The 23,074-nt window shown below is 40.1% G+C and overlaps 1 protein-coding gene across 2 annotated transcripts in view; it reads right to left on the minus strand.

Moving 5' to 3' along the window:
• The window catches only part of gpatch8 (G patch domain containing 8), a 174,689-nt gene that overhangs the window by 107,800 nt on the left and 43,815 nt on the right, over nt 1-23,074 (minus strand). For both annotated transcript variants that reach the window (XM_080213740.1, XM_080213741.1), the window contains exon 3: nt 19,930-20,002. In XM_080213740.1, the coding sequence (XP_080069866.1) occupies nt 19,930-20,002 (73 nt within the window). The remainder of the gene's footprint in view (nt 1-19,929; nt 20,003-23,074) is intronic.

Here is a 23,074-nt window from a genome sequence, read left to right on the forward strand (position 1 = left end):
ATATGTAAGAACAACAAAAATACCTTCATACCTTACCTGAGTATGTTTTGCTAATATACGACAGAACATAGGTTCTGTTCAATGATCAAATAAAATGTACCCTGAAGTCGAAGTAGTTGTGAAATTCTTAAGTACTACAGAAATGTTAATTATGATTTGTTTTTCTTAAAACTACAGTGCACCCACAGCTACATGCACACAAGCCAATGTTAAAGTGTAGGGTCTCATTGCTTAAGCAGTTTTCGGATGTCCTGGTTACAAACAAAATCTGATTAAATTTAAAAATAGACACTTACCTGGTTCTTACCAATAAACTACACCACAAGGCTACATTTTAGTCACCTCAAAACACTTACCAGTACAGGTACATTTGTTGCAATTTTCTTTCACGTTTACAAAAGATGAAAAAAGAAGCAAAATCATTAATCTCTGGGTCTGTGGCTCTTTCCAATTTGCATGAAAGAGAATGGGATAAGAGCATTGGTATGCTTATGTTAAAAATTTCTTAAAAAAGGGATTGCTAAAGAGAGACCATTTTCCATAGCAAGTATGGTTGGGTCATTCTCTACAGCTGAAACACCATTTCAGTAAAGGTCTTATTAGGGGATATTTATAATGCAGGAAAAACAAAATTATTGTTGTTGTATTTAAGTAACACTTAAAATTAAATCGTCACCAGTTTCTCTGCCCACTCCCCCCACACCAAAAGGTTTGGTATTAGAACACTTAGTCTAATGCACAAGGACAATAAAATTGGTGGCCTCAGAGAATGACACAGCTATACTGAAAATCTCTGAAATCACTATATTAAGGCAGTCATAGGAAGAAACATGACATCACACTGATAGAACAGAAACAAGTGGTTTTCAAGCTGTGGAACACGCCAAGGGCCCCTCAAACTCTCCAATCCATTGCCTCTTGACCAACTCCATCCCCTGGTCTCCCCATGCAGCACTGCCAAAGTGCTGCTGAAATGAGAGAAGCTAAGTGAGAAACAGGAACAAAGGGAGAGGAGAGAGTAGGAGAGTAAAAACAAATGATGACAATGTTACCTTTGTAGGCTTTCTTTTTGCAAAATGTATTGGTACTGACACCAACAACTCAAGTTTGAGCTGGTGAAGCTATGCCCAGTAAAGTTTAATGGCCTGGGGCTGAGATTCATGTTTGTCAGAGGAAATACACCTGAAGCTCTCATTTCTAATGGTGAGCATATGGCAGTGAAGATAAGATGAAGATGAGCACATCAGTACTACTATCTAGTCACAAGACAACACGTTCAATGTTTCTGGACATTCCTCTACACATTCTGGATTATGCAGCAATACCATCATCATTCACTAAAAGCAGCTGAAGGCAATCCCAGGTTATTGAATTCATTATCCCTTTTTTAGCACTTTAGTTAATGCCAGCATGCTCTGTTTACACTTTGCTTTCGCTTGGTTGTGATCAACCTAGATTAACATTCCATTTACAATGAACTGCAACTCTGACTTCAGCTAAGTTAACAGTTAGCAGTATTTCCTCTGGAGGACTGTAATTAATCAAAACGCACTAAAAATGTTACCTCTGTTGGCAAATTAAACATATTCGTGGTCATCAGTATTGCAACAATATTGTGCCTTTAAGAAATGTATTTTAATCATGTTTCTCTAAGGTTTTTCAAGCAGGTTCCAGCATTTTATTGGCACCATTCTGGCTGTAACTAGTGTCATCTAATTGTTACTGAAGCAATATAATGGATATCATATTTGTTTTTAATCTGAACTAATGCAGTGACCTGAGATTTTATGATCCTTTGGAATTGCTGGGTAGATCATGATTGTCAAGTCAAGTGATGCCTGGGGACAGTTTTCCCCCCACAGGTTTTAGTCTCATTTTTCTCAGATGCTGTTTAGATGAGAGACGAAAGCAATGTCTCTGTCCCTCTCTCCCTCTCCAGAGGCATGCTTAAAGTTCTAGGACTGGGAAGCCTCAGTTTTAATCTAGCATTGAAAGGACCAATTCACAGCAGCTGTTAAAAAGGTGCAAAATCCATCATTACATGAGCATACTTGCTTTTTGAGCCGAGTCTAGAAGGGGATAAATGTTTGTGGAATGTTGTTTGACTTGGAACATCACAGATAGCTAGCTGTTAAGGTTTTATACTGTACCATGTTTGAATCTTGTAATTGGTAAACACTATGTTAAATCTTTTACATTTTAACTACGTTCTTAAATAAACTTTGTTTGATAAACATTTTCTGGTAGGTCACTTGAATCATATCTGCAATGAAACACCTTCTGCTCACTTGTGCTAAATTCAAATGCAAAATCTTAAGCTCTGGGCTGTTTTCATAAAACACCTTAGAGCTTCTGGCCTGCTCATATACATATGCTGAGCAGCTCACAGCAGTCCTGAAAGGGTATCTTGCTAAATCATCGAGTTCAGCCACGATAGAGTGAAACCAAACAAAAAAGCCAGTCTGGAATATCCCAGTCGTCACCTCTACCCAATAACCCCTGCTAAAAATATACTTTGACACTGGATTAATACAACAATCAAAGTCTGCAGTGATGAAATTCTCTTGTCGGCTAAGCCGGTCGAAATTCTCCCATTGAGAACGAATGCCTAGTAAGGGTAAAAATGGCAGGGTAAGTAGGCTTTACATTTATAAAGTTCAACTGGAGATGCAGAGCAAAATAGCTTCTAGGATAAACTATCTGAATTGAATGAAGTCTGAAAGATATTCAAGGCAGGTGGTTTGGGTGACGCTCAAAAACGTTCAAATAAACTTCCAGAGCTTGAAGCAATCTGTTTCTTACTGAAGACAAAAGCCAGCCAAAAATTAATTTTAAGTCCCTAAATACCAGGTCACATGGTCATAAGACGAAGTTGTGTTCAGCTGACAACTTGCATTTATAAAACAACTTTAACAGAGAAAAAACTTCCTAATAGTCCTGTCAAATTATATTTAATGTACTTCCATCCTGATCACACTCGCTCTATTCTGAAATGGCTGTGATCGAGAGCAGCCATGTAAACACTTGCTCGTTCCCTAAAATAAAGGGGAACCCTGGTTATCACGAGTTATGATTCAGAACATTTGAGACCGAAATTGCATTGCCAAAAGATATCACTAACTCCGAACTCCCTAACCTGATTTACCTTTCCAATCCTTTCCAGACACGAAACCAACTCCAGTTTCAACTATCTGAAGCACTGGATTCTGGACAGCATTTGTTCCTATTAAGTTCTGAAAGTTGTTAATGTTAAATAGATATAACACACACAAATGACTTTCTCTTGACACTTGGTACAAGAAAATCCCTTTTATTTCTGGTTTCAAAATGCTTCCCGTGCCACAACAGACATGTTGCCACTCCTAAGGTTCTAGTGATGACTGCTTAGCCTTCCTCATTTAGCAACCAAACTATCAGTTAAATGGACAAGATTTGTCACCAAAACGCTAACCGTCCATTACATATTATTTGAATCTTGATTACGTTTACTTGATGCAAGCATCCATTTAGATAAATATCAAAGGGACACCCTGCTGACTGTAAAATCACACTAGCTGCTTGATTGCTAAAATTGCTCACTTATTACTCCTTTCTTTCCGTTTTGTTGAAATCAAATCAACACAGCATGCAAGGAAAAGACACCACTGCCAACAGTTTTGGAAAGACTTCTTAAAATATAATGCCGATGTTAAGAGAGTTACTCAGACAAGTGGCCAACAGAATTAAAACTAGAGAAAAATAAAAATCTTAATGCAGTTGCTGCTAAGAATATATCCTGTATTTTACAGAAAAAAAATGACAGATTGGGATTCAGAGAAAAAAATGGCAAAAGCACCTGACGTTTTGGTTCAGCTTTCAACATTTTCAGAATCTAAAATAGCACCAAAGTTTCCCTATTCTGGGCAAGTAAAAAGTAGTGAGTGGATTTATTCAAAGGCAAAATATTACAGAACCTGGGAATCAAAGAGAAACAAAAAATATTGTGGAATACAGAATTTGATTTTTAAATTATTTTCATGGGATGTGGGCTTCACTGACAAGAAAGAAATCTCACAACACCAGGTTGAAGTCCAAACAGTTTATTTGATAGTAAATCCACAAGCTTTCAGAAACGCTGTTCCTTTGTCAGGTGTGTGGAAGGAATAGCATTTCCTAAACCTTGTGGGATTACTATCAGGTAAACTGGTTGGACTTTAACCTGGTGCTGAGAGATTTCTTACTGTGTTTATTCCGGTCCAACTCCAGCTTTTCCACTTCTTCACTGACAAGGCCAGCATTTATTGCCTATTCCTAAATACCCTTGAACTGAGTGCCTTGCCACAGCATTCAGACGGCAGCTGAATCAACCACATTGCTGTGCGACTGATGTCACATGTAGACCAGACCAGGCAAGGAAACCCAAAGGATATTAGTGACTTTGGTGGGGGTTTTTTTTAATGATAATCAATGAGTGTTTCATGGTCATCATTGGGACAAATTTTTCAATTCTAAATCATTAACTGAATTTAAGCTCCACCAGCTGCCATTGGTCAGAGTAAAAAGTGTTGGAATGCAATAATTATAGGGGATTCAATTGTAATGGGCATTAATGGGTGCTTCTGTGACTGCAAATGAGACTCCAGGATGTCACATCGCCTCCCTGGTGCTAGGGTCAAGAATATCACAGAGCAGTTTGTGTGACATTCTGGCGGGGAGAGGAAACAACTGGTGGTTGTGGTACACATTGGTACAAACGACAAAAGTTTAAAAAAAGGATGAATGTAGGGCATTAGGCAGTAGGAAAAGTAAGACTTCAAAAGGAAGAAACTTCAGGAATACTATCAATGGCACGTGAGAGTCAGAGTCGAAACAGCTGGATATATCAGATGAGTACGTGATTGAAGAGATGACCTGAGGGGGATGGTTTCACATTCCTGGGACACTGGGACCAGTACAAACTGATGGGTTATACATGGGCAGGACCAGGACATATGTTCTAAGGGGAGTATTTACTAGAATGATTGGAGGGGGTTTAAACTAAAATGGAAATGGGATAGGAACTTATGCAAGGAGTCAGAAGAGGGGGAATCAAGGACAAAAGCAAAATATAGAAGAGCGAATTTAAAAAAATGACAAGCACAGAAATCATGGGCCAGAATCAAACAGAGCCACTGAAAAATAGTGGGAGCAGGACAAGTAACGTTAAAAGGACAAGCCTTTGCATTAGTACATGAAGTATTTGCAATGAAGTGGATGAATTAATTGCACAAATAGATGTAAATTGGTATGATATAGTTGGAATTGCATTGACATGGCTGCAGGGTGAACAGTGATGGGAACTGAACACGCAGGGGTATTTGGGGAAAGGCAGACAAACAGAAAAGACGGTAGAGTTGTATTGCTGGTTAGAGAGGAAATAACCACAATAGGGGGGAAGATATTACCTCCGACAGTGTGACATCTGCATGGGAAGAGCTGAGAAACACCAAAGGGCAAAAATGTTTGCTGGGGTAGCATATAGAACATACTACATAACTGTATTATTGATGATGGAGTTGGCATTAAACAGGAAATTAGAGTCACATGCGATAAATGACTATCCATGAGTGACTTTAATCTGCATGTAAACTGGACAAATCAAATTATTCACAATGCTGCACAGAAGGAATTCCTGAAGTGTACAGAGGATGGTTTTCCAGATCAATACATTGAGGAATCAAATAGAGAGCAGGCCATCCCAAATTGGGTATTGTCTAATGAGAAAGGAAAATTGGCAAGCCAGGTTGTGCGCACCTTCTTGAGGATCAACAACCACTGCATGATAGAATTCTTCATCAGGTTGGAGTAACGTAATCGATTCTGAGAAGAGGATCTGAATCATCTTAAAGATGATTACGATAATATGAGGCACGAGTTGGTATGATGGATTACTTAGAGTGACAGTGGATAGGTAATGGCAAACATTCAAAGAGCGCATGGGTGAATTGCAACAATTGTTTATTCCTGTCTGACACAAAAGTAAAATGGGAAAGGTGGTCAAACCATGACTTAGAAGGGAAATCAGAGATAGTATTAGCTCCAAGGTGGAGGCATTCAAAGTGACCAGGGAAGACGACAAACCTAGGGATTGGGAGCAATTTAGAATGCAAAGGAGGAGCAGGGAAACAGAGTAAGCTCACAGGGAATGTGAAGAAAAAGGGGTCAGTGAAGACAAATGTAGGTCCCTTATAGTCAGAAGCAGGGGAATTTATAATGGGGAACAAGGAAATAGGTAACTAACTAAATACATACTTTGGTTCTATCTTCACAAATAAAACCAGAAATGTTGGGGAATACATGGTTTAGTAAGAGGGAGAAACTGAAGGGTATCAGTAGAGAAACGGGGTGGAATTTTCCTGTCCTATTTGCCACAGGAATTATAGCAGCAGGACAGGACCGTGCAAAGGTTCATTGACCTTGGGTGGGATTTTCCAGTCTTCGGGGGAGCGCGGCTGGAAAATCCCAACCATTGGTGTTAGGGAAATTGATGGATTTGAAGGCCGATAAATCCGCAGGCCCTGCTAATCTACATACCAGACTATTTAAGAAAGTAGCCCTAAAAATAGTGAATGCATTGGTGGTCACCTTCCAAGCTTTGAGAGACTCTGGAACAGTTCCTACAGATTGGAGGGTAGCTAATACAACTCCACTATTTAAAAGGGGAGGTAGAGAGAAAACAGGGAATTATAGATTGGTCAGCAGTGGGGAAAATGCTAGAAACAAATTATCAAAGATTTAATACCAGAGCTCTTGATAAACAGAGGTAAAATGGGAGAGTCAGCATGGATTTCCAAAAAAAGATCATGCTTGACAAATCAAGCACTCAAGGCCCCTGACTCATTCAGGCTCCCATCCAATTATGCTTGAATATTTCAAGAACGTAACTAGACTTGATGAAGGGGAGCCAGTGGATGTGGTTCATTTGGACTGAGGGTTTTCAACAAAGTTGACATAAGAGATGTGTGTGTAAGATTAAAGCACATCGGATTGGGGGTATTGAGATGGATAGAAAACTGGTTGGCAGACAGCAAACAGAGTTTGAAAAAACAGGTAATATCTGAATGGCAAGCAGTGATCAATGCCAGGAACCCAGACATTCTCAATATATAGTACTGATTTAGATGAGGGAATTAAATGTAATATTTCCAAATTAGCTGATGATATAAAGCTGGATGGGAGGTGGCGCTGTGAGGAGAATGCAGAGATGCTTCAGTGTGATTTGGACAAGCTGAGAACATGGGCAAATGCATGGCAGATGCAGTATAATGTGGATAAATTTGAGGAAATCCCCACTGGTAGCAAAAACAGGAAGGCAGATGAGTATCTGAATGTCTATAAATTAAGAGAGGGGAATGTGCAATGAGACCTAGATAACCTCTAATTTAAGGGTACCAGATAAATCTTTTAGGACTGGGATGGAAAAGTTTCTTATCCAGAGAGTGGTAAGCCTGTGGAATTTTTTACCATAGAAAGCAGCTGAAGCCAAAATACTTTTCAAGGGGGAGTTAGATTTGGCTCTTGGGGCGAAAGGATTAAAGAATATGGCGGAGGAGGCAGGATCAGGCTACTGAGTTGGACAATCAGCCATGATCATAACGAATAGCAGAAGTGATACAAAGGGCCATACTGCCTACTCCTTCTACTATTTCCTATCTTTGGGGAGGCCAAATGCAAATTAAGTGATTGCTTTGCTGAATACTGAACATGACTCTAAGTTTCAAGTCATGTGCCATTTTATTTTGCCATATCGCTCCCACTTCTCTGTCCCTTTCTTTGTTATAACTATCAGCGGACTGACCACTACCCCCCCAACCCTCAGGGAACTCATCATCACACTCCCTCCCAGCCTCCTCCAAACCCCACGAGGACTGACCACTAGCTCCCAAATCCTCAGGAGACTCACCACCACCCCAACCCCCGAAGTATCAGGTCCACCGCCCAGTTCCCCTCCCCCCGCCAACAGTCTGACCACCCCACTGCCCACCCCTGACTGAACGCTCCACCATTTCCATGCCCCCATTTGGTGTCCGACCTATGTGACCCATCACCCCTCTCCAAAATTCTAACAACTTACCCGAGAAATCTACCTTCTCCCAAATTGATTTTTAAATTTAGCCAGTGTCATAAAAAAGGGGGTGTGGCCACCTTCAGCTAATTCTGCAGTGTTTGGTTGAAGGCCTCCAGAGCACGCTGCCCTGGCAGGTTCTCAGGGTTGGAAGCTGGAAGGTCAGTATGACTGGATCGGAAAGATTTCCAGGTGACGAAGTAGGAGCACAGTGGCAATTCGACTCCAACTGCCATTCCATGGGAGTTCAGGCCCAATAAGTTCTCCTCCCATTCTTCTAAACGGAGTGGGTATAGTCCAACCTGTTTAACTGTTCTTCATAAGGTAAGTCTGTCTGCCCAGAAATTAGTCAAATGAACCTTCTCTGAACTATTTCTGAAGCAGCTATTATTTTTCAAATTAAGAAGCCAAAACTGTACACAGTACTCTAGGTGTGGAATCACCAAGGCACCGTACAACTGCAATAAACTTCCTTTTTATATTGAATTCCTCTTGCAATAAATACCAACATTCCTAATCACCCACTGCATCGGCATAATAACAGAGATTCAGGTACCAGAACACAGATTTTTTTTTGTTTTTATTCCAATTCAATCCAATCAAGTCCAATTCAGAGTGTCAACAAGTTGAGACATTCCCGATCCAAGCTGGCAAGACAGGGCTCTCATCACCTGTCTTGGACTTGATCTACATGATCCAAGCTGATTAGAGTAGGCATAGCTCTTCCTCCAAGTCTTGATCTTGTTTGCATCTTAGCCGAAAGGCCGAGATGCCACTTTTAAAAATTCCATGTCAAGTTCTGCAATCTTTTTCCTTTACATTGTATGTTACTTTTCTCTTCATGTCAAAAAAATGACGTTTATATATGGTATATTCCATCAGCCACATTACTGACCACTCAACCTGTCTATATCCCTTTGCAGACTCACTACTCCCTCTTGACAGCTTAATTCTGGTATCATCAAACTTAGCTACCAGACATTCAGTCTCTTCACTCAAGGTATTGAAATAGTTTATAAAATGTTGAGGATGCAGCACTGAGCCCTATGTCATGGCATGAAGTACAGCTTGCCAATCCGAAAAAAGACATTTATCCTTAGCCTCTGCTTGCTGTTAGCTAACCAGTCTTATCCATAATAATATATTACCCCCAAAGGATGGCCTCTTATCTTGTGTAGTAAACTTTGATGTGGCACCTTCGCAAATGCTTTTTGTAAATCCAAGTATACCACATCCACTGGCTTCCCTTTGTCTATCTTGAATGTTACTTTGTCAAAAAGCTCAATTCCATTACTTAGGCATGATTCCTCTTTCAAAAAGCCATTTTGACTGCCTGCTCACATTATGATTTTTTAAGTACCGAGTGACAACCACCATAATGGAGTCTCGCATTTCTCATACGACAGATCCTACGCTAACTCAAGCTTGTCCATCCATTGGCCCACTGGTCAGATGTGGCCCTGAGGGCAGACGGGGGCTGTTGGGATGGGTGGGGCAGGCAGGCAGGCCACGGGGCCTGAGAAGCACTATGGGTATGTTTGTGGGGTGAGGGGACATGTGAGGAGAGGCAGCAGTATGTGTGTGGTTGAGACTTTGTGCCTTACTCCCAGTCTCAAGTTTCTCGCTCGCTCTGATCATCCCACATCAGCACACACCCACTTGCCCTGAGCAAGTGAGTGCCTCAAGACTGAATGAGCCAGATACACATACATTTACTCTACCTAGTTTTTTTTAACTTATCAAATTAATGCCTTGACATGCTCATTTACTTTCTTAATACCTCAACATATTTGATAGAGTTTATTGTTTTGCCAGATGTTATCTTTCCAAAATATGCACATGGAGAGGGGAAAAACAAATCCAAATGTGCCCTCCCCCTGCCCCCCCACTCCCCTTTTCCCAGTCAAAGGGTGCTGGTAAAGATAGAAAAGCTGAAAATGGTGGAAATATTCAGCATTGCGCAGCATCTTTTCAAGGTCACTGGCCTATTTCTCTATCCACAGATGCTGCTTGGCCAACTTAGTATTTCCAGCTGTTTCTATTATTTCAGATTTCCAGCAGTGGATGATTTTGCTTTTGGAAAGACTTGGTAATTATTCTCTTGCTGTTGCTATCTTCTCTGGATCGAGCTTGTGTTTCCTTCCTTGTACCCACTGCCCACCTTTTCTGCCTGGCAGCATCACCACTAAAGGTCAATAAATCCAGAAATTCTGAAACCTTTCTTGTTGAAGGACGTCTTTTCAAACAAATTGGTGTCCACAGAATCGCATCCAAATTATAATACAATAATACTCACAATACGAAAGCACTGCATGTGCTCTTTTAATAATGCTTTTAAGAAAATAGATAGTGACTTGCAGGTAAAAGATGTCAACTTCTCATTGTGCTCCCTGTCTATCCTTGACAGAACACAAAGAGCAGAATATGGAGGAAGCATGACAGAAGACCTGTAGGGGCCTGGAGAAGATTAGGAGAGAACAGGAAGTGGGAGCCAAGCATGTCGCCAGCCGCCCTCTGTTTGCTTTCTCCTGACCATAACACTCTTGATGGTCAGCTATTGCACCCTGGGCTAATGCTGCAGTAGGGACTCTTGCAAGGGCTCTGCAACTCCAACCTCTCCTGCCACCGCACCTCCCCCACCACCCCACGGCCTCTGGGCACAAGTTTTAAGAATCGTTAATTTAATCAGCACTGCCCTCCGCCTAACACAGATCTTTCCTTTCCTTCTTTCCTACACTTACTCCCATCCTTCTTTTATTTTTTCCTCCTTTGGCTCTGTACTTGCTGCTCAATCCTCCAGATGCATCTTCCAGATCCAGGGCAGTACAATGACACAGTGGTTAGCACCGCTGCCTCACAGCACCAAGGGACTCCAGGGCAGTATAGTGGCACAGAGGTTAGCACAGCTGCCTCACAGTGCCAAGGGACTCGAGTTCAATTCCAATCTCAGTTCACTGTCTGCTTGGCGTTTGCACATTCTCCCCCGTGTCTGCATGGGTTTCCTCCCACAGTCCAAAAATGTACAGTTTAGGTTGACTGGCCATGCTAAATTGACCCTGGTCATGGGATTAGCAGGGTAAGTATGTGGGATTACGGGAATAGGGCTTGGATGGGATTGTGGGTAAGTGCAGACTCGAAAGGTCGAATAGCCTTCTTCTGCACTGTAGGAATTCTATAATCCGTTACAGACAATGTCTGACCTGCTCTGTATACCTAGCATTTTGTATTTTTAGTTATGTAACATTTTGCAAGAAAATCTTGCTATCTTGAATAATTTTAATTTTTTTAGATTATACTTGAGCAGAAAATAATTCAAGTCTAATGTAGAAATAGAAAATAATTTACACAACTACAGCATGTCAACAGGTTTAAAAATATCAGTACACTAGGAAACGAGATCCAAGACAAGTCAGCAAAAACTGGCAATTTAATGTTCTTGCTCTACAACCACCTGACAGCAATACCCTCAAGTAAATTCAATTAGCCATATTTAGTTACTACTTTAGCTCCAAAATTAACTAATCTGGTTTCACAGATCACAAAGTATGGACCAAAAATTAAAACTATAAAGATCCATTTAAAAGGGAACAAAAATCAGATTTATCTGTGCAACTTTTATATGTCACAGAACAAAAGCCATACTTTTGTGTGAAGATTTCAGAACTTGCAATGCAAAACACAACATCCATGTGGTGCTGGGAGTCATCAACAGCAGCAGAAATGTATTCAACTACAAACTATAACCTCATGGCTCTGCAAATCCCCCAATCTACCATGACGATCAAGCCGGGCTATCAACCTTGGTTCAATAAGGAGTGCAGGACGACATGCGAAGAAAGCAGAAGTGTCGTCTTTAAGCTGCAAAACAGGATGACTTGCATGCCGAACAGTATTATCCATTGCATGCTGCCTACGCTTACGGGCCCCCAGTTGATCAGATCTAAGCTCTGCAATCCTACCACATCCAGCCATGAAAGGTGTTGGATAATTAAATAAATTAAGAAGGAGGCACCGCAAATATCTCCATCCTCAAAGATGAGGGAGCCGAGTACATCATAAGGCTAAGCATCAGCAATCTTCAGCTAGAAGTAACACATGGATAATCTATCTGGGCCTTCTCCTATGAGGACCCCAGCATCAGTCTTCAACCAATTCGATGCACTTTACCTGATATCATGAAATGGCTGAAGGTATTGGATATGGCAAAGACTATGGCCCTGATAACATTCCAGCAACAGCCCTGAAGCTTAAGCTCCTGAATTAGCTGCACACATAGCCAAGCTGTTCCAGAATAGCTACAACATTAGTATCTACCCAGTGATGTGGAAAACTGCCCAGCTATGACCAATCCACAAAAAAAAGACAAACACAATAAAGCCAGTTATCACCCCATCAGACTACTCTCGATCATCAACAGTGATGAGAGGTGTCAACAGTGCTGTCAAGCGGCACTTACTCAGCAGTACCAGCTTACTGATGCTCAGTTTGGGGTTTCGCCTGAGCCATTCAGGCCTCATTACAGCCTTGGTCCAAACATGGAGAAAAGATTTGAATTTCAGAGATGAGCTCAGGGTGATGGCCCTTATCGAGGCAACATCTGACCGAATGTGGTATCAAGGAGCCATAGCAAAATTGGAACGTGAATCGGGGGAAATGCCTCCACTGTCTGGAGTAATACCTAGTACAAAGGAAATAACAAAAGGAAAAAGAATCTTCCACAATCACAATTTATGGCTAAAGCAGCCAAAAATCAGAGCCAACATGACATGACAGTATTCCAAGCACAGGGAGCAAGGATTTCTCTTGCACAGGATGACTTTACATTCAGATTTGTCTATTTTCGATCCGCAATGTTTATACATCAGCAAAATGAAAGCAGCTCAATCTGAAAAGTCAGCCTTTGGAGATTGTGTTCTGCAGCATAAAGAGAGAAGAAAATAAATACCAATCATTTCACCACAAAGCTAAAGGTATCCTCAAACAACATGAAGCTGCATTTTGAATGTCGATGAAAAATCTGCAATATTGTCAGTCATGAAGCAGCAAATGTTTGAATGGCCACAAAGGTAGGACCTATTTTGTTCCAGCCGGTTCTTGCAGACAATTAGATCAATTAAAACAGCCCACTGAAGCCAGTCTCCACGTGCCAACTGGAATTTTCACGCTCCATATCAAGGGAACTCAACCCCCACCATGCACCTACATGGCCAAAGCACAGCTGAGGGTTGCTCCTCAAAGATGACAGCCTGGCATCTGTGGCTGTTTTTAAATATAAAACAATTTTAAATCCTTGTCAAAGTTTGCTTCCATCTTGAGGCATGCACTCACTCTCTATCCTCTGCCTGCACTGCTAGCGTCCAACTCTGATGGCCAATGGCCATCCAGCCTCAGGAGCTCACCTGCTCTCCTTACTTGTCGAGCCCAGACCCTAGCTACCAATTGGCCTGCTCTTGGTGAGGCCTGGAAATTCACCCAATAATGGGTACCGATAGCAAATCAAAAATTCAGCCCAATGTATTCATATGGCTTTCAGCCTGTCACATTCACGCTAGAAACATGTCCAAATAACATGAAGACAGTTACCGCTCATTTTGTATTCAGCCATTTCAGGATTAATGTGTAACAGTAGAAGTTAAGCTGGACCTTCTTATATGCTGTATATTTTAAGTGATTTCAAAAGTACTTAATTGGCTGTAAAATATTTTGGGACTTCCTGAGGTCACGAAAGATGCTATATAAATGCAAATATCTAAGCCTTCTTAAAATGCTTCTTCCTAACTCTATTGCTAGTCATCATGAAATAATCCAAAGTCTTCCTCTCCAAGCACTTTAGCAGTTCTGGACTTCACCATATTTATTAAATTACAAAATGGACTGGAAGACAACAATTATCTTCTCATCAAGTGGTGGAAAGAACGAAGACTTCTAATACCAACACTAGAAACACCACTGCTATTGTTGTCATAGTGTTATGACAAAAGGCACATCTCTCAGGAGGCAACAAAAGCTTTCATTTTCAAGAATCATCTGCAAGCATTTGAAGAGGCACAATTTTTAAAATAGCTCAATGGATAAGTTCCTGTTTTAACTGCAGTCTGCAAGCATTGTGGAACGCGAAGAGCAGGACAAGACACAGAAGACGTCCTGGTCATCCACTGGGTCTAGTTCAACCTCCAGCCGTCTCGACTCGTCTTGCCACTGGATCCAGATGGGAATTGGGAACAGAGAGCGAGACCGACACTGCGCAACTCTCCCCTCTCCCTCACTTTAATCCAAATCAAGCACTTGTCTCAATATCATCATCATCGTTCTGTTCAACCTTTGAAATCCTGTGGCATTGGGCGAGTGACGAAGCAGCAGGTGCAGATACTCTGGGAGCTGTAGTCACAGAGATCAGTCATCTTCGGACACACCGCATCCAGCCTCAAAATGACTAATGGTGTCGAGGTCCTCATCAAGGACAATGGACCAACAACAACAACTAAGTTAAACCATCTGAACAAGGCATCAATTGGCCTCACTATGTCCATCAGTCCAACTTCACAAACTCCAATCTTATGCAATAACTGCTGCTGGAATATATCTGTTAGGTTTAGATTTAATGTCCTATGCAATCATTCAGCTGATAGTCAGAGACTGAATGAGTTATTAGATAAAATTATCCGAGGTTGTTAGAACCTACAAAACTACAACTAAGCAGGAGAGGAAAGAAACAGGAAAATGCGCATCCATAACACTGTACAAGTGCATCAGTTTCTTATTCCACCAATTCCAAAAGATCGGACTTGGAATTGCTTCCTGATGGGACATCCTATTCTAAAGGATAAAGGTTTAAATTGGACAACAGGCCAGCATCGCTGTAAAAGTGGCAACAACTATTTCTCCTTGCATTTACATGCAGGCTGGAAAATTTGAGCGTGAAAGACAAAAGCTGCAGAATCCTGGAAAAGTCTGAACGTGAACCAGAGCACATATTTTCATCTGACAGGTACAAACTCAGATTTGAAAACAAATATAGGCTTAAACAGTAAGTAAAGGTGACAGAATGCTATAGGACGTTGTATAATTGTGGTCTTCAGTGTCACATTCAAACGTGTGCAACCATCCAGGGAGAAAAGAAATTTCTCCAGAGATGGAGAAAAAAATTGGAAAGATTGCAGCCAGTACACTCACTGTGACAACACGGAAACATAACAGGTCCAAGTTCCTTTCTTGCAGCTCTCAGTAAGAAACAGCTTTGTCCCAAATGCAGAAAAACACCCTGGTGAACTGTGTGCATCAATTTTCCACTGTAACCGTTATGGTGGGTGATGGAGCTGCCAGTGTAATGCCAATTCATGATATTTGTTCATTTTGGGACTGCTGCCACAAGGGGAACTAGCATGAGCAGGCAACAATTTCATGCATGATCCTCAAATGCAAGCAGCAAATACAGATTATCATTCCACATGGTCTGCATTCAACCCCAGTGCTGAGAGCTGAAGTGTTGGTGCATTACACCACCCAGTCCCCTACAATTTTTATTTTAAAAATATTTCCTTTATTAGATAACTTACACAACACCCCATTAATTTACACAGGCCAACAGTCACGTATATTTTAACTAATCAAACGGACTGAATCGATACTTGCGCCAAAAATAAAGGAAAACAAAAGTATTAATGCACTAACCATACTTGTCTGTTAAATAAAACAACGACCGGAATTTTCCCATCCCATCCACCATAGGAATCAAAGTGGGCAGACCATGCAAAGGTATGTTGACTTTGGGGAATTTTTCAACTTCGGGGGGTTTTTCCGGCCTTGGGGCAAGTGCGGCCAGAAAAATTTGCCCATAAAGGCCCCCAATTTATTCTATATAGTGAACTCAGATTAAAAGGAACCATGTTCTTACACAAACCTGTTATAGAACATGGAGTTTCACCCTACACAGATATACACTGAGTGGCACGGTAGCACAGCAGTTCGCACTGCTGCTTCACAGCTCCAGGAACCTGGGTTCGATTCCCAGCTTGGACCACCGTGTGTGTGGAGTTTGGACATTCTCCTCGTTCTGCATGGATTTCCTCCAGGTGCTCCGGTTTCCTCCCACAGTCCAAAGATGTGCAGGTGAGGTTGATGGACCATGCTAAAATTGCCCTTAGTGTCCTCAGATGCACAGGTTAGAGGGATTAGTGGGTAAATATGTATGGACGGGGGCGGGGAGGGGGGTTTGGGCCTGGGTGGGTTTGTGGTCAGTGAAGATTCGATGGGCCAAATGGCCTCTTTCTGTACTGTAGGGTTTCTACGATTTCTACGATTGTATTTTGGCATCAAACAGATTATGGTAGAACTCTCACTTCTCAAGTTAAATGAGCATGAATTCCAGCCCATTCCAGAGACTTCAGTACATGACCTAGACTGACACATCAGTGTTGAGAGATTGATATTTTCAGATGAAATGTTAAACCAAAGTCTCACCTTTCTTCAGTTGGACAAGTAAAAGTCAATTGACACTACAGGAAAGGCATGGGGTTTCTCCAAAACGCTGGCTAACACTTAGCTCTCGATCAACCAATATTACTGAAACAAATTATTTAATTATTTTACTCATGATGTTTCTCCTGGATGGGAAATTTAAAAGGGTTCAGTCTCAGAATAAGCGGTTGATCATTTAGGATCAAAACAAGGAGACTCTTATTCACTCAAAATGTTGTGGATCATTAGAATTCCTTATCCCACAGGATTGTAAATGCTCAATCACTGCATCTATTCGAGAGAGAACAATCGATTTTTGGACACAAAGATGTAAGGAAAATGAGGAAAAATGGAATCAAGGCAGATCATGTGCCATGGTTGTATTAAATGGCAGAGCAGGTTCAAAAAACTGAATAGCTTACTCTTGCTCCTATTTATTATGCCTTTTTAATTTTTTTTTGTCAAATCTTACCGTCCATTAACGAGTTGCCATATTTGTCCACATTATAATGGTGACTACACTTTGAAAGCAATCAATGGGGCATTTTCAAATGTCCTGGCGTTGTGAATAATGTTATATAAAATTAAAGTTCTTCCTTAAATCTGCAACAAATGGAAGTGAAATGGACCATCGCTTTCACTTCAGGTGAGAAACTCTATGCAAGCCCAATTTGCGAATGGAAAAAAGCTGCACATTTTTCAAGTATTGCAATCAGCAAGAATTACACCAAGAGAGTCCTTTCCCAAAAGGAATGTTCAACAGCCTTTGTCTTCGCTGCTAACAGATTCAGGTCCAGCAGCAGATGGTGTAAGGTCTGTACAAATGCAGTAGAATCCAAAGTAGATGTGATGCATTAATTCCGCTAAGAGTTGCAAGATCATGCATAGCTGCTAAATAAATTCTCATGGCATCCTTAGTGGATAGCTTGTCAACATTCTTCATTAATGGTGCCAAGTCAACAGGAACGTTGAGAAAGAGGTCAGAGTAAAGAACAAGTTCCTTACTTGTTCAGACCAATTTTTAAGGTAGATTTGAATCTAGTTCTGTTCTTTGGCAAGAAAACCTGCTTTCTGCTGGCTGTAAGTTTTATACGTGAAACTAATTTATTAATTCCCAACATTAAATATATTTTAAATATTCCATGTATCCATTGCCTCAATGTAATACCCCACCCACTCTTCCAGGTCTATTGCTCTTAAAATTGCTACATTTTACTGCAATCTCTCACAGCTACACTTTAATATCTAACACATTTCTCCCTTTGTTTAGTTCTAACAAAGAACCAAATGGACTCGAAATGTTAACTGTCTTCCCTCCCTACAAATGCTGCCAGACCTGGTGAGTTTTTCCTAGCAGTCTCTGGTCCTGTTTCACATTTCAGCATCCGCAATATTTTGCTTAAATGTCTGTCACTTGAACAAATGTAAAATAAAAGTTAATTTAAACAACCTTAGTTTCAAATCTCCTATTATTACTGGTTCACATATTAATCTTAATTTTAATCTCTATATTTCAAGATAAACTGTATGGTTAACATAGAATCGCTTATTATCATGGGACCAAGTTATGCAAAGAACAAAGAAAATTACAGCACAGGAACAGGACCTTTGACCCTCCAAGCCTGAACCAACCATGCTGCCCAACATAACTAAAACCTTCTACCCTTCCAGGGACCATATTACTCTTTCCCATCCTATTCGTGTATGTGTCAAGATGCCCCTTAAAAGTCACTACCATATCCGTTTCCACTACCTCCTCTGGCAACAAGTTCCAGACAGCCACCACCCTTTCTGTAAAAAATCTGCCTTGTACATCTCCTTTAAAGCTTGCCCCTTGCACCTTAAAATCTGTGCCCCCTAGTAACTGACTCTTCCATCCTGGGAAAAAGCTTCTGACTATCCACTCTGTCCATGCCTCTCAATCTTGTAGACTTCTATCAGGTTGCCCCTCAACTTCTGTCATTCTAGTGAGAACAAACCAAGTTTCTCCAACCTCTCCTTATAGCTAATGCCCTCCATACCAGGCAACATCCTGGTAAATCTTTGTACCCTCTCCAAAGCCTCCACATTCTTCTGGAAGTGTGGCGACCAGAATCGAACACTATATTCCAAGTGCAGCCTAAGGTTATATAAAGCTGAAACATGGCTTGCCAAGTTTTAAACTCAATGCCCCAGCTGATGAAGGCAAGCATGCTGTATGCCATCTTGACTACCATCTCCACCTGCACTGCCACTTTCAGTGACCTGTGTACCTGTACACCCAGATCCCTTTGCCTATCAATATTCTTAAGGGTTCTGTCTTTGAGATTGGGTTTAACAAGTGCTGAGTCTTCACTATAACTGGGTTTGCATGCTTGATGTGACACTGTTGGCTGACATCAGGAGATGCCTGAAATGGAAGAGAGTTCCCTTTCAGAGTGCTGCCATCTCTAACCTTGGTAAGGATAGAAATTCACTAAAACCCGAGCTATTCTGCTTGAGCAGGATACAGAGGTCAGCAGCTATTGTAGCAGACATAGCTGTAAACATCCAATCGTCAAAAAGTTCCTTGAATCCAACCTCAGTTAGCTACATTACAAACAACTCACATGCTTCTCTTTTTGGCCATGACTACAATTGGCCTGTATTCACTCCTCCACTAAATGTTACAGCGCAGCAGCGGATTCTGATGTCTCAGTGATGTGTAGTACATCAAGTGATGAGAAATAATAACCATTGAGAAGAAATAATTCAGAATCATGGGCTATTTTATAATATATTTGAATGCAAATAATGTTCTGAGGAAGAATAATCAGCAGCCTGGACTTAATAAAACCATGCATACCAACTCCAGGCATTTCCCTCTGAGAAACTGAATAGCACAAGCTGAAATTAGACCAAATCAAATGGGAAAGGATAGGCACTATATACCAAATACTTTACAAGTATACAAAATATAAAATGCAGTCGGATTTTTGTTTTAATCATAATTCAAATTATTCAAGCTGAAAAGATCAGTTTATGAAGTGTATGCGATAGCTGGGGAGTTATATAATGCTGTACTAGAAAATGTAGCTACTACATGTTAAAGATGATAATTTTTTGTTACATCGAATAAACTGCTGGGGTCTCAAATTTCGTCAAATGTAACTTTAGAGTTAAATTCATTACAGCACCACCCAAAGCACACAAAAACAGGGAAAATAGAAACAGCAAGAAATCAGCTGAAATTAAATTCAGGTTTCCGCTTACAGCTAATATGATACAAAATTCAGTATTTTCAGATTAAACTGCAGAGGGAAAAAAATTATAAAAAGTTTGCACATTTTTATTGTACTTGGGACATGTTCTCAAAAACATTTTTCATAAAGCTATGAAGTGTTATATTATGTGATTGTTTTTGAACTCACCCTGAAGAGACTTTCCCAGTCCTTGGCCAAGCTTCCACCCATGCTTCTGAAGCAAACGGTGTCCAATGTTGTCCTGATAGACAGAACAGAGAATAGACCAAAAATACTCCAATAATACAAACTCCCTTCCAGTCAGCATTTCTATATTTTGTGTACGATGGATAAACATGCAAGAAGTTGCTAATGGGAATGGGGTAGATGGACATCCTAAGGAAACACAATGTCATAAACTGCTCACACAATTTGGGATTATTTTCTGATGGTGTGCTGTGCATCTTCAGTGCATAACACTTAAATAATAAAAGCAGAGTAAAAAAAAGAATGTAAAACAAAGAACTGAAATCAGTAAAACTGATAAAACCAAGCTCTTTTTAAAACCATATCCGTCACCTTGACAGCACCAATTTGCAACAGACAACAAAAGTTTTTTATTTTAATTTGGTTATGTTGCGTGTCAGGCTTTTTGTCTACAGATTATTGTAAGTGCAAAATCTGCCCCACCACTAGAAACCAAATACGATCATAGCAAAATCCAGGCTAGACTTGATTGGGTTTATAACCAGCATGCAGCCATTATTAACTAAAAATGAAACAGTGAAGTTAGTAAATTTACAAAATGAGCACAAGCACAGATTGTGATGCACTTCATGTGTAAGGTAACAAAAATGCTGAAAATTAGAATGGAACAGGCCTAGCAACAGGTTTAATAGCAAGAACCATTAGTGCATGTAGGGGGAGGGGGTGGGTGGGCGGGGAGGGCAGGAAAGAGAAGCAGCAAGCGTAATGTCTCATCTTCCTTACCACTGAGTAGTTAACGAGCTACAAACTTATACAGCTATGAATTTCAAGGACTTGGCTCCAATTTTACAATAGCATCACTGGGTTTAAAGCAAATTTGGTATTATCTGGCAGTCAAAATTAAACTTTGACCTTTGAAGTGAAATGCATTGTTTTGCAAATTCAAATGATTTCCCTGGAGTCAGCATTTTATTATGCTGTAAGTCAACATTAATTGTCATCATTAGCAGTGGCCAAAACATGCAAAAAATTCTTTTGAAGCAATCTTTGGCCAGTAAACATTAAGAGCACAAAAATGAGCAACCTTCAAAGATTTTATGCAGGCTGAAAACTGAATGAAGATTTGTGCTATTGCTAATATTTCACAGTCGGGAAAGGAGGGAATCCTACGAGTGTGAAAGTTCATTAGTTAACAATATACCAAACCCTGAGAATTGCTATACTGTGGTCACATGCAGCCCCCCCTCCACCCCCCACCAAAAGGTAAGTTTGTGTTAAATATTGTATGGAAGTAAGCTTGATCAAGAGGATAAAGGTAGTAGGTGTAATATTGTAAAGTTACCTTTTTCTTTTAATGAAGAACATGGAGTTATAAAAAAGATGGAGCAAGAAAAATTATTTAAAAAGTAAAACTGAATTAAGAAAAACAATTGGGGGAAGAGGGAAGGGGCAAAGTGAAGAATGGCAGGTTGAGCAATGTTTAAAGTTTGTTTCCTGTTTTTGTAGCCTTGAATCAATATTTCTAATTGTTACTGCTGATAGAGTTGTTCCACCATCGTAACAATGTGTGTTTCTATGTCGGCACGGAAGTGGAAAATTTAAGAAAACCTTTGTGGGTCACAAAGACATGTTCCTGGAAATGACAGCCATTTTGGACAAATTCCACACACATTAGTCAAATGGGTAAAGCAGCAATTCATCCTAAGCACTTCATTTTATTCACCATTTTCAGGTCTGCAAGCTCAAGCTCAAGTTGTAAGTAAACTGCAGCTGTACTGATACAGGTAACCTGCTGAGTGTTAAACAACTAATGCTGGCTAAAATATTTCTGAAAGGTCATAAGAATCCAGTGCCAGTACATTGCAGCACTCCATAAAATATTGTTGGGCTATGTATCCACTTGCAAACAAAATTATCAAAGGAGAAAGATATATTGTTTATTGCAGCGTTAGGGTACAGACGTTCTATAAAAAAACTTTCTCCTGGAATTACAAAAGATGTGGAACACATAATAGTAACTGATTTCTAGCACTGCATAAAACCATGCTACATAGATTTGATTGTCAAACATGTCAAGCATATTAGGTGCCAAGTACAGAGGTAAAAACAAAACAAGTGTTAAATTGTCTGTTATTTCCCAATCAAAAAAATCCTACCACAAATTTCCTATTCATCAGTGATTGTTTTTTTAAATAGACTTGGTCGTTCCTCTGGAAGTCATCTACAAAATTATGCATTTCATTTAAATTAGGGAATTATATTTGATCCCACGATCTGCTCATATGGTACAATGGAGTGACAGCCATTTCCATATGTATTTATTGGGAGAATTGCAAAAGTGGTGATATACTAACAGTAATGCTACTGTAAAACTAATTTTTAAGTAGATGCTTAGTCGAAAGGGGAGATAAAAATGAATCAGACAGGAGGACTACTATTCCCTTTCTCAGTGGGACAAAGTCAATCCAAGTAAAACATCTGTCCTGAAAAGTCTTTGGCAAGAATTCTCCAACCTCGCTGGCAGCTAGATTCTCCAGTCCCGCTGCAGTGAATGGAGATGTGGTTGAGTGGCAAATTCTCTGTTCTCGGTGGCAGGCCATCGGAGACCAAAAAATTCCGGCCTTCAACTCAATAAAAGTGAATCAGTAGTAATTCAAAATTTTATATGTAGTATTAAAGTATAAATTTCAAAAAACCGTTTAAATTAAATACTTCATCAAATTAGAAAATACATCGAGGGAGGAAGTATATCTTAATCACTTAGAGTTAGAGTTTTATTGTACTGGAGTAGGAAGAAAGGTTAATACTGCTTCTGTAAGATATCTAATAGAACAAAAATCTACCCAAATGTGGTTTGATGGGATGAAAAATGTACATAATTCCAAATTTAATACAAGTACAGGTTGTAATTTTTATCTTTTCCCCTGATGCACTTCAAGCTTCAGATTTGCAAGATATGCAGTTTTTTGTATTTAAACTAATGTAGCAAATTTAAAATCAGGACTTAATACTACAAAAAGTAATCTGAAAAAATAATTTAAATAAGTCTAAAAATAATTGCATCTCAACACTGTTAATATAATAAACATTTCAGTTATCAAAAGGGCCGAATTCAACAAGGAAGTTA

Source organism: Carcharhinus amblyrhynchos, chromosome 27 (assembly GCF_965287045.1).
Source record: "Carcharhinus amblyrhynchos chromosome 27, sCarAmb.v2.hapA, whole genome shotgun sequence".
NCBI lineage: Eukaryota > Metazoa > Chordata > Chondrichthyes > Carcharhiniformes > Carcharhinidae > Carcharhinus > Carcharhinus amblyrhynchos.